This window comes from Onychostruthus taczanowskii, unplaced genomic scaffold (assembly GCF_017590055.1).
Source record: "Onychostruthus taczanowskii isolate IOZ18803 unplaced genomic scaffold, ASM1759005v1 scaffold1, whole genome shotgun sequence".
Lineage (NCBI taxonomy): Eukaryota > Metazoa > Chordata > Aves > Passeriformes > Passeridae > Onychostruthus > Onychostruthus taczanowskii.
Window position 1 is genome coordinate 31,427,619 of NW_024496525.1, and position 12,554 is coordinate 31,440,172.

Consider the following 12,554-nt stretch of genomic DNA (forward strand, 5'->3'; position numbering starts at 1 on the left):
AATTACTCTTTCCAAAACATTTCTTTAGTCTTAAGGTGGCAGGTTTAAAAATTAAAAGCTACTGTTTTATACTCAGAAGTCCACTTTGGTTGAATCGGAAATTAATAATAATAATAAATCAAGCTATGCAAGGTAAAACTAAAAATTTCAGCCATTTTATATACAGAAGAAACTCATATAAGGCAAAAATCCCCTCTGTTCAAGTAAAAATCTCTCTCTCTCACATACACACACACACACACACACACACACACTCTAATCCACTATAAAGAGTCACTGTTTGGTTTTACAAAAAGAAATCCAAAACTGCTTAAGATTACAGCAAATAAACAAAAAAACAATGTTGTCCCACCTTCTTTTTTATAATTCTGTCCTTGGTCCACTGTTTAGATTTAAGTCCAGTCTTTTTTGGTAGCCAAGATTTCCCTTTTGATGCTTTTACAATATTCTGAAGAACCATCCTTAAAATATTCTTCATGTGGACAGTTGTAAATAGCAGTGAATATAAAAACGTTGTGTAAAGCTAAAACCTAATAACAGTTTCTGTGCAACAACTACAGTGAAAAACTACTTAAATGGAGTATTTTTGGTCTACTGGCACATGAATTGAGGCAGTAATGACGAGCAGTGATAAGATGTTCTAAAGAAACAAGACAGGCCACAGTTGTGACAGGAACAAGATAGGCTAGATCAAGTTTCACCTAATTAGGCAAGGTTGCAGTACAGGAGTTCTGCTATCCTCTCATTGTGCAATAGTAGTCTTTGTTGCTATTATAATAATGACAAGCAGTAAGTATTTATCTTAAATAAATTCACATGTAAGGCTCTGACTGTCTCAAAAGACACTGAAGTGATTTTCCTGTTGAAGGGGCAATGACAGGAGCAGAAGTCCTAAGAGCAAATGATCCTAACAATTGTCAAAAGACATTTCCATGACACATTTTCTTAAATGAAAAAAAAATATTTAAGTGGAACAACCAGCTTAAAAACAACACCACATACCTAAAAATACTGTAGTTCAGGCACTACTCCATTCTTGGCAAAGTCTGTCTTCTTGTTGAACATAATTCAAGCAGCAGAGAATATAAACTGTAAACTATGTTTCTGACTGTCTCATCATGTCAAGGGACAGCAAATGTTTATCATCTTTCCTGTCAGCACCATACAGGACTCGGGCGTGGGGAACAGGCAGTGCAACAGCACCAACAGGGCATTTAGCCTTTACTCTACAACTGCAGGAGCAAAGCATAATTCTGCAGCTTGATCCATTCCCTTCCCAGAGCAAATGGAGAGAGGAGGGACTCAAGGGTAAAAACAAAACAAAAATAAATCCAAACGAACTGATCCATACTATGAAATATCAGCAGAATCACACAACTCACCTCTCTCAGAGCTATGAGCCACATTTTGTGTAGCACATTGCACATTAACAGCAAGAACAGAAAAGTATGGAGCTCTCAACTTTGCCTGTGAGCCACAGCATTTTTATTTTACCCTTCCCTACCAGCAGTAGCAGAGCAGACAAAGCAAATGAACTTTATTTAATGTGCTTCCACATTCAGGATCAGTACTGTCCCTCCATAACACAATTTGTCACTAACAAAAACATTCTGATCCCATGCAGTATTCTTCCTTCCTGCACAGCAAACATGTACCATGTTGAGAGATTTATTGAGAATATCATTGGTAGAATAGTAGATGTTTAAAATGCTGCAACTTTAAAAAAAAATTAACCTGTTAGCAACTAAGAACATTTTAAATAAATGAGAAACTCAAGGTTATTTCTTATACGGGAAGGGTTGTTTTGCTTTAGGAAGGATGGAAAAAATCTAATCTGGTTGTTCTCCAAAACCAGATTGTATCTTGATCTGCCAGAAAAACAAACTATCACATGAATAAATATTTGAGAGGAAAAGCTGGGCCTGTTTTAACACATACTGTGCCACTCTTTCAACCACAGCTATGGTCTGAATTCTTCTAAACTGCCCCCCAAACTTACAAAAACCTTACTTAGGAAGGCAAGACAGACATGCACACCAGCAGTATTATGGGAGGATGAAACACTAAAGCCTGTCCTATCTATTGGATAACTGGGTTCTTTCAAAAGAAGAATAGGAACTAAAATAAACATGTGTCACTGAATTTCCCTTTCATCCTGTCATTCCCTCCTGAAATAACTGAAAACATCTGTGTGTAATTTGTTAAATCAGATAAATAATAAAACCAATACAAACACAGAGTAGCCCCTTATGGTCTATGAAAGAACCATCTCCACACTGAGTACCTGATCCACTGCAGGCATTTGGCTGCTTTAGAAGTGCTACTGTCAGATAGGTAAATACAAATCTAGGCTATATGTGGAGATAAGAACACCAGTCTCTGGTTGCTTAATGTATCAGCCCCAAAATCCTAAATTAAAGAAAGAAGGGGATTTTTCTCACTAAAATGTCAAGAAGTTGTGAATATTCTAAATGAAGGAGGTAAGATACATGCACTATTTCACTGACATAAGCTGTTTTCCAACATTAAATGCAAAAAAAAAAAAAGCCAACAAGTCTTGCTCTGCATGACAAGGCTCATATGTAACAAATCTATACACCTGCAGACTATGTAAATCACTCAGCAGGAAAGTAATTGCAGCCTGTAATCCCACTGAAGTACTTCAATATTAACACACACTCGTGATCTCTGAAAACTACATGGAATGATGTAGGAAAAAAGGATATAAAGGAAAATTCAGAAGTCTAATTCTCTAAAATGTATACAACTTTGCATCAAACGCCTATACAAAATGGAAAACTACTGAAAAGTAGCTAGAGAAAAATAAAGCTATAGAGAACAAAACTGGTAGATGTGAGCAGCTAAGAACACTTAGAGTAGTAATGAGCAAGTAAGAAGAAAAGCAAGAGTTCAGAAGGAATGTAACACCATACTGCATGCAGGGTAGCAATAACTTTAAATTAATTGTTTGCTTATTTCTTTTAGTAACTTTTGTGTCACTTTGCCAGCCTATTTTATTTACTCTTTTGCTATTGTCACTTCTCTTGCTATATAAGCCAAATTGTAAATGCTGAATGTGCAAATGTACAATTTATTTAAACATGCTTAACTACAAATATGCATGATTGCACAGAAGCTCTCTAAGCTAAGCTTTTCTACATTTGTGGAAAATGAATCTAAACAGACACCTTAATATTACATCTAGATGAAAATTAACTTCTTATAATTTGCATCCAAGACTTTTAAAAACCCAAACACCTTGGGGTTTTTTGTATGTATTCTCTTTCTGTTTCTACAGCAGGATCAAGCAAAAATCCATGGATCATACTGGGAAAACAAACATAAAACCAAAACCCCATCAACAATAACAACAAAATCAATATTTTCACAGATCATTATAAATTAATAACACTTAATGAGACAGGTACCTAGGTTTACATATCCCTTCACCTCAGTAAACTGACAGGCAAGATTTATGCATTTCTTAAGCCTATTGCATGAGGTAAAAACATGATGTTCCATTACACTAACAACTGTACACTCAATAACCTACCCAGAGAATGAGTTTTGGGGTTTTTCCTTTTTCCCATATGAGGCTGGAATGAATGGAAGGGATTTTACAATCTGCTCTCCAAAAGATGTTAGAAACACAGTGGCACCCCTAAGCCCACAGGAAACCAGAATGTTTATTCCATTATGACTACAGACACTGATATATAAAACCATACAAATCTACATGAAAACATTCCTATTTTTGCTTTCTTTCACATATTTGAACACATCTCGTCTCAAGAGAAATGCACTACTTAACAAGAAGAATCACTGAAAGACTTTGCTCCCCACTTCAGGTGTGGTGGGGGAGGAAGACAAATTCAGACACATCAGAACACTCACCCCTGAGCACTGGAAGAAAAGAGGCTGCTGAAACCTCAGTGCTTGAAAAATTTCTAAATCATTGGAGAGATAATAAGAAAAAGCTGACCAAAAGCTTTTTCCTGCTCAGAAAAGATAAGGGCAACTACATGCACGCTCTAAATCAAGCTTCCTTGTAATTTTGTGTCAAAGCTTCTCAGTTCTTCAGAACTGAGCAGTATTAGGTAGCTTCAGATAGCTGGGGGAAGGGAGCAGCAGCAAATGTGGGTAAATCCAGCAATGCCTTGAAGACTCAAATCAAAGATTTTTCAGGTTGAATGTTACGAAACATCCAGAGACACAAAAATACCATATTAGAAACACTGTACAGTAAATCCTCTGATGTAATGTGTCCTTTATGTCCCTTAAAGTGCTTTTTCAGGTTATAATTTTGAACCATAAACACAAGAATTCCTCTATCAAAATATTCTAGAGGTTGGTACTCAGCAAAGTGGATCCAATTCAAAAGTACTTTATGTTTAGCTAAAAATAAGCAAAACTAAAATACTTGATATATAAATTAAATTATTCCAATGTAAGTATTGAACTGGATTTCAAAATCACACTGAGGTAAACAGAACAGTTTTTCAGAATTTAAACTGATTTAACCTCCTTCACGACTTTACCTCCTATCACTTTGACAAAAACAAATACTATTGCTCTCCACCATCTCGGAGTGAGGGGAAAAGGTAAAAATAAAGTACTGCAGCCAGGAATTCGGCAGGAAGAGAGCACTGCAAACAAGACTTTAAATTTATTTGTTTGACTGTAAAGCCTGGATATGTATAGCACCTTCCCATATCTAACAAGCCCTTGCTGAAGTGTTAATAAATAACAATAAAATGACAGCTACACTGTACTATTAGTAGACCAAAAAAACTATTCAGAAGAAGGACTGAAAAGATTCCCAAGTGGCATGGGCTAGAATAGACTCAAATCCATGTGATATGGTTTTAAAATGATTGCATTGAACCTGACATGATTTAGAAGTGTAAAGGAGGTCAACCATTACAGATCTTTTTTCCACAATCAGAAGTATGTGATTCAGACTTGCAGCTAAAATTGACTGAAACTTAGATGACTTGGGACAATAAAACAGTACATTAGGAAATTAAGCATCAGGCATGCTGAGACATTCAGGGCTGCACGCAGAGATGAGGCTGCACACAGAGAAGAGTTTCATAGTTTATTTTTACAAGACACTGTTTCAAGAACTCAGCCATCTCCCAAAACATACCTAAAGTCCAACTGTTTGGTTCCTGAATAGTAATTAACCCGTTCACTAGCCTGAAAAATCATTCAAAATTTCAGTTCCAAGAACTTGCATTTTAAGTACACAGCAGTAAAATCTAACCACTTCTCTGTGGACAGATCTGAATAGCAGCTTTAACACTAAGAACTAGGTTTGACTACTTTGACACATATATTTGAATAAATCAGATATCTAACATACCCATGTAGTATAAAAACTATCTTGTAGGATTTGTAAGCAATGGCTTCACAGATGCTTTCTCAGATGCCCAAACAAGTTAGTTAAGCTGTCAGTGGGTTACCGTTTCTGTCAAATAACCACTGGTTGAACTGTTTAAACTTGTTAGGGATACTAGTTTCCTATGCTGTCCACACCATGACATGGTTTATGCTCTGGCTACCACATTATTCTCTCCATGAAACACAGCCTATCAACCATTTTACAGATATCAATTGTACCATAACAATGTGAAAATATCCTCTCCTTACATTTTATCTTTTCAAAGGAAGTGACTGAGATACCAGTAACATTTATTAAAGACATATTATGACAATGTTTGGGATTTAAGTCATTTGAAAAACCCTCTGCCTAGGTAGAATAAATTCAGGACAGATTTCGACCACCACCTTGGTTAAGATTTCAGAAAATAGTCAGATATGCTTTCTAAAGTGTGTTTGTTTATAAAGTAGTAAGCATGGGGGAAGGAGGAGGAGGTAAGAAAATAAAAAGTTGAATGATGTTGAAAGTACCATAGTATGTTGAAAGTATCATCTGCAGAGCAGCAGTAAGAATACCAACAGGTGCAGCACTGACTTGAAATATAAATTAGACAAATTGCATTAGGAAACAGGATTAGAAAAGGATTTTCTCATGTGAAAATGCATTCAAAGTATGTCTTCTCAACTTAAACTGTACCTGTTACTATAAACATAGACTTTGCCCAGCTTCTTAGAGAAACTCAAATAAAATTAAGCAGGTAAGCCTGTACTTAATGGCTGTGGTAAACTCTGCCAGTCTCAAACCATTCTGTTTCTTTTCCTTTGAGAGCAATGTAGGCAAGACTTTTGTCCACATGTTAATGCAGCTCTGTCTACTTTTTTCATCTAATACAGGAACTCAGAACAATTCTCAGCTATTCACCTTAGTGGGTCTGGAAAAACACATTGTGGATTTAAGGAGAACAAGGCTTTCTGGTCTCCCAGTGTCCAACTGGCTCCCAAGAGATTAGAACACAGAATTAATTCAGATGCTAGTCAATGCATTGTGCTTATGAACATGGGATTTGGGACTGGAGAGACTCTCCTAGATTAGCCTGGCAGAGACCTTAGAAACTCAGTTTACTTGTTCTAACTTCAGAGAGCAGGGAAGTTAGGTTCTTTGCCATTTTGGACACAGATCTAGATGCTTTTGGTATGAATCCATCTCCCATATTCATTCACCACCATGGAGTCATCTCAGGCTACAAGATCCAAACCTAAACTGATAAAACTGATTACATCCTTCCTGCAATCTACACACTTCTGCCCTTTTTTAGGCTGGTTCCAGTGCTTATCTGACCCTGCACTGAGTCATTTTCAGGGCGCTCAGATGGCAGAGAAGTATCTGCCAGGGAAAAAAACCAAAAGGAACAAAGGAATTAAAAAAAAAAAAAAAAGTAAAGGCAAACAACTTCCTGCTGAGTTTGCAAACAGCTCAGCACAGAAACAGATAAATACAGAGAGACCCAATACAAGAGAGGGGGCAGCAGGGATGCAGGACTTCAGCAACCCCTGCAGTTACATCCATTTCATCTACACAAAATTGAAGCCTCCATTTCTTCCCCATTCTCAATTTATAAACAAAAGTTTAATCATGCGAACACTGAAATCCTTTTGTCAAACAGACATAAGGACACATGGGTTAAATACAGTGTCTGCAACATATGCAAGTTTAGATGAGATTGCTTCCTGCTGGAGTTGAAATTCCTTAAATAAAGTATTTTATAGCTACACTCTTCACACATAAATAGAATTCTGCTGCTAAGCAAAGCAGTGAACTGGAAACTAAAAAATCTTAATTGTACTTCCACTAGCAAAGAACTAAGCTAGAATACGCTATGAATCTAGAGAAGAAGGAAATAATGGGCAGAAATCAAAAGGAATGCACTACTGCAAAGTGAGGGGTGGGGAACCATGATAGACTAGCAACTGCCAGTTAAATTTTATTGGTTTTCCATTTTTTTTGTGTCCCAACTTCATATTTGTTTCTCAAGATTTCCTCAAAGACCACATATTTTACCAAAAAACCAATATCCCTTACTTTTTCCCATTTCAGAGAAAATGTAAAGTGTTACTGGGTACGCAATAAAGATGTGGAAACTGGTGAAACCATAACTTATCTCTGAAGTAACAACGTTACCTCACTGCAGAGACTTTAGCTTCACCTCACTGCTCTACTCACCTGTTCAAAATATATTGCCTGGGGTAGAGCTCCACAATAAACTAAACTGAATAAACAAAAATACTTGAAGAGAGAGATTCCACTTGCCCATCCCCTTTTCTGTTATCACTCTTAGCCAAGCAGTCTGTTCCCTCCTGTACCAACGTGGACAGGACAACAGTCAATGCAATGCACACACACGTACATGTATACACTCACATACACACACGTGTACATGTATGCACTCACATACACACACACACGTGTACATCAATCTCTGCAAATCTCTTTGGATACAGCTATTGTTACACGTCTAGTGAGCTGGACGGGTTTGCTGAGACAAGCAGTGCAGTCCATTCACAGCCAGTGGTGGGAGTGGGCAGCAAGGAAGAGGAAGCAGCCCTCTTCCAGAGCTGCAGGAAATGGTTAACCCAGCTCATCCCTATTGTGAAACCTCAGCCCAGAAAGGAATTCAGCTGCTCCAACATCCTACTGCACCACAGTGATAAACCTGCTCTCCAGGACAGCACATGTACTTGTTCCAAGCATGATCTAAGAAAAATAACAGGGTGACCTAAAATCCAAGTAAAGTGACTGAAATTTGAAGTTCAAAAAATTTTTTGTCCCTCCACTAGGCAGTTCGTATTCTTTGAGTTATTACAGAATTTATGCTTTGTCCTCCAGGTACCATTGTTGCTTTTGACACACAAATCTGCTTCTGAAGGATGGTGTCTATTATTGCACAATATAATTCTATTATTGTCTGTCATAAAAAAATTGCTTTCAGAACCTCAAAACATTGAGCACACTCCACTGATAAATTGCCTAACACATTCAAGATTATTACATGCTTTCAAGTTTAATAGATGATAATGGCAGATTTCCCAACTCCCAGAAAAATGTACCAGCCTGAAGTGTTAAAATTCCTATCTTAGAATATTTGTTTACTTAAAAATCTTACCCCAATTTAAGAACAAATGAGACACCACATTCAAGGCCGACAGAAAAACTGTTCATAAATGCAGAATGATTTCAAAGATGTTTCGGATCATATAATAATATCATTTTTCAATTTAAGAAAAAAAAAATTTAAGTCTCCTTTTGCTGGGGTCTTATACAGACCCAGGAATGAACCTCCTGTATCCCAGGCTCACACATTCATTTAAGAGGTTAAGTATTTTGAGCTATCTTGTGCTAGTAATTAATGTATGGTAATACTAAGCTTTTAATTTAGACAAACACATAAGACTTGTAAATTCCAACAGTGAGTCATGAGGGAAAGGGAGCAAGACGCCTTCCCCCCACTCCCTGAATCAGGCAATAATTTGTTTCCTTCTTCAAATCTCTATTCTCAGTAAAGATTTTTTCTTTTTAAAGATGCCTATAGTTTACAAAGATAAAAAATTATCGAATCTCCATGATACTTAAAAAGATCATGAACATGAGCACTGATTTTAATACCAAGCATCAGACTTCAAATTCTTTACAAAAAAACAGTGCCTTTTTTCTGTCCATGGGCAACTCTTGGCATAATGGGGGCTGTATGCATCTAAATATAAATATGGGAATAAGCAAGGGTTTTTTTAAATAATGTATTTCATATGAAACTTGGCTTAGAAAAATCAATCTGGTGGAATGGAATTTTGTTGTCAAACAAACAGTTATTTTCTCTGAAGTCTGCAATGGACAACAAACTCATCTATGTTAACATATGAGAGAGCATCCTTTCCCTCAATTTCTCATACATTTCACAGACCCACACATATCTAATAAATATATTTAAATATTCTATTATCAGACTAGCACACGTATAGTACATTTGTTGACATGGTGAAGATGATGAACTTATTTTTACCACAGAATAGGCCATATTCTGTCAACCTAAAAAAATAGTGACATGATCCAAAAAAACATGAAATGGCCTTTAAGCTTTGTTGCAATAAATAACTCCATTAATAATGGCTGATAAACATGCAAATTATTCTCTACAGTCAGTTCAGATTTATTCAGCAAACAAGAATATCAGTATTGCTGAGAACTGTACAGTTCTGAATTAATCACAATATATTTTATCTTCTTATCACTGAAAATTGCTCATATTAATATAGTGAAAATTCATAATATTGAATTAATTGTATTAAAGTGACACATCTTCCTTTACAATGTTTAATATATCAGTAGCAGCCTTCCTAAGGAAAGAGAACAGGGAACACTGATTTAAGAATATTTTGGTTTTAAATTATAAGCAATATAATAAACAATGCCCACTTTGGACTTTTTTGGAAATGTTTTAGACCCAACAGAGGACAAGTGTATACTCATTTTAAAACAAACCAAAAAACCCAACGAAACAACAAAAAGTTCACCAAACCCCCCACTTTTTCTTAATTCACCAGCTTAATTGAAAAATAATTCCTGCAGATATCCATCTTTGCTTTGTATTTTATCAGTCATATTATTCATCTTCATAGGTCAGGAGCTTCCATATAAATTCTCTAGTCTAACATAAAATATGCTTTAGTCATGGACATCTTCAGAGAAGACTTGCAGTGTCCAACAAAATTAATTAGGAAAAAAACCCACTAAACACTCCAAACTTTCCACTCTCCCTTCTCTGAAAACAACCATCACGGCTACCTGATCCTACACACAGATGTGTCCAGCAACTCTAACCTCACAAAAAGTCTCATAAGGTTCCTCAGATGCCGTCAAAAATGTGAATGATGGCTGCAACCTCACTGATATTCACAAGTAAAAGGCAAAACCAGAAAAGCTCTGCTAGGAGAACAGGCAATACCAACTCTTCCTCCTAAAAGATTCAATCCATCACAATTTCTTACACAGTACCCACCATCACCTCTCTTACCATGTTATTGATATTACACAAACTCTACACAGTTCTTTAGTGTGGTGTTATCTCACATGCTGGAAAAGAATTATAACCAAAATTAAGGAAAAAAAAAGAAAGCGTTACACGCTTTTCCAACATATCAGTTCCTTATTGCATTTTATTTCTTTATAAGTGGGAAAACTGTGCTCCTCATGAGTGAGTTTTTTCTTGTGTGCACCCTTGTGCCCAAGAAAAATGATAATACTTATTTAAGGAAAATTTTCCAATACTCTTTCAAACACAAACTCTACAGTACCACAAAAAAAGTCTCTCTACTGGGGCAAATAGACAAAAATATACATAACTAGGTTCCTCCAATCAGGTTATAGATTTTGTGGCTGAAAAGGGAGCTTTATTCACAATAATTTTGCAAATAAATATAACTCTGGTTGTTTTAACCCAAAAGATTTCCTCTTTGAAGGAATACCACATAGATGTTTGCACACTTTATTCCAAGAATGCAAGAAAGACTAACCTTTACTTTTCAGTGAAAAAACATCCCTCTAGTCAAGGCATACTTAGAGGAACACTTAGCAGAGGTGATATTCAGTGTAGCATCATGAGCTCATCATACACATAGTCCTTATCTCCTGAAGGCAATGAAAGGGTTTACCATTGATATGTCTTGTCAGCAAAGCAAAGGGAAAAAAAACCCAGGTGAGAAAACTGTAGTCTAAATCATGAATTCTTCTTCAAGCCCAACTGCATTCAGGACCAAGAACAGTTATTCTGTATTTTTCAGAACCAGAATATGCAATATGAAAAAAGATAATGAATAAAATCCTTCTAAGAAAAGGATGCTGAAGAACAGAGTGGGAAGTATCCCACTCACAAAAGAAACTGTAATTGATAAAAACCTCTGAGAAGTAACACTGTTCCCCATGTGAGGGGAGAAAAAAAAAATCACAACAAACACCAAAGGAGAAAAACAGGGACTTCAGATACCCCTTCACTCTTAAAAATGGTTGTACAAATGCCAAAAAATTACCAGTGCAAAAGTGGCCCCAATCAATTACTACAAGTCTAATAAATGTGAATCTCAAGAAACTACAAAAGTTTAACACTTAGTTTTAACTATGGTGATGAACTGTTGTAACAAGTAGGTAAGTCTACTAGTTACTAAAATCTCTCCTCTTGCTAGTTTATGCTTTTGCTAATTACATAAAAAACACCCAAAGCCCAAAATACCCACAAACAAAAATCCAACAGGTTTAGGGGAAAAAAAAAAAGCTTCCATGAATATAAAGTCAAGGAATTCTCTAAGGTAAAAAGTTAGATCACTAACTTATCCATTCTCAGAATACAAAAAAATTAGTAAAAACCTAAAACACTTGGTCCAGTTCTACAGACATATGTTCACATTATTTGGATATTATATATTGATGAGTCCTGTAAATGGAGTTGGGTTTTTTTCACCCTTGTTGTCTAGCTGGGATGAAAAACTGGAAGACTGAAGGCACTGTCACAAGTCCATTTAAATATACATATTTATTTAAATATACATATTCCTGACTGATAGACTGTACACAACAGCATCTAAAATGGCTTTAGAAAAATGAAATATTTTTTATTTTAGGACTTGGACTCACTAAGCTCTAATCTGCAACAATACTACCCCTATAGCAAGGTAATTTGTTTTTATTAAAATTCATCCGTCAGTTAAAAATGCTTTGAAGTGTGTTTCAAAAACACAGTAAAAAGTCTGAATCTTCAACCACCTTCCAACAAATATAAACAACCACCACATTTGAACAAGCAAGAAGGTAACACAAGACACTGGCAGAAACACTCAAATAGGTAAAAAGAAACTTTCTAAGAAGTCAATCACTGTACTACCCAAGTTCTGACGTTAACCTGAAACCCACACATGGGTTAGTAATGGGAAGCAAATACATTTGTTCTGACTTAGCATGTCATTGGCATGCTGGGTTTTCAATAGGAATTTCATGAATGTAAAGCATAACCCAAGCTGAGATTGAAGATGAAGCTGTCACCTTGTTTTTGTTTCTGCATGCTAACATCCATAAGTTTATGGCACAAGTCTAACTCCATGAACTTTGCTGCTGGTTTCTAACATGCCCA

At 36.1% G+C, this 12,554-nt stretch overlaps 1 protein-coding gene across 6 annotated transcripts in view; it reads right to left on the bottom strand.

Moving 5' to 3' along the window:
- Positions 1-12,554, bottom strand: part of PPP1R13B (protein phosphatase 1 regulatory subunit 13B) — a 70,331-nt gene that overhangs the window by 55,693 nt on the left and 2,084 nt on the right. Inside the window, exon 1 of one of the 6 annotated variants that reach the window (XM_041422263.1) lies at positions 1,003-1,078. The exons of 4 other annotated variants lie outside the window; for them this stretch is intronic. Coding sequence is in view for 1 of the 2 variants with exons in the window: in XM_041422185.1 (XP_041278119.1) it covers positions 353-478 (126 nt within the window). In the remaining variant the exon portion in view is untranslated. Of the gene's footprint in view, positions 1-352; positions 552-1,002; positions 1,079-12,554 lie in introns of those variants that run through there. One more of the 6 variants, XM_041422185.1, reaches the window with a different exon arrangement.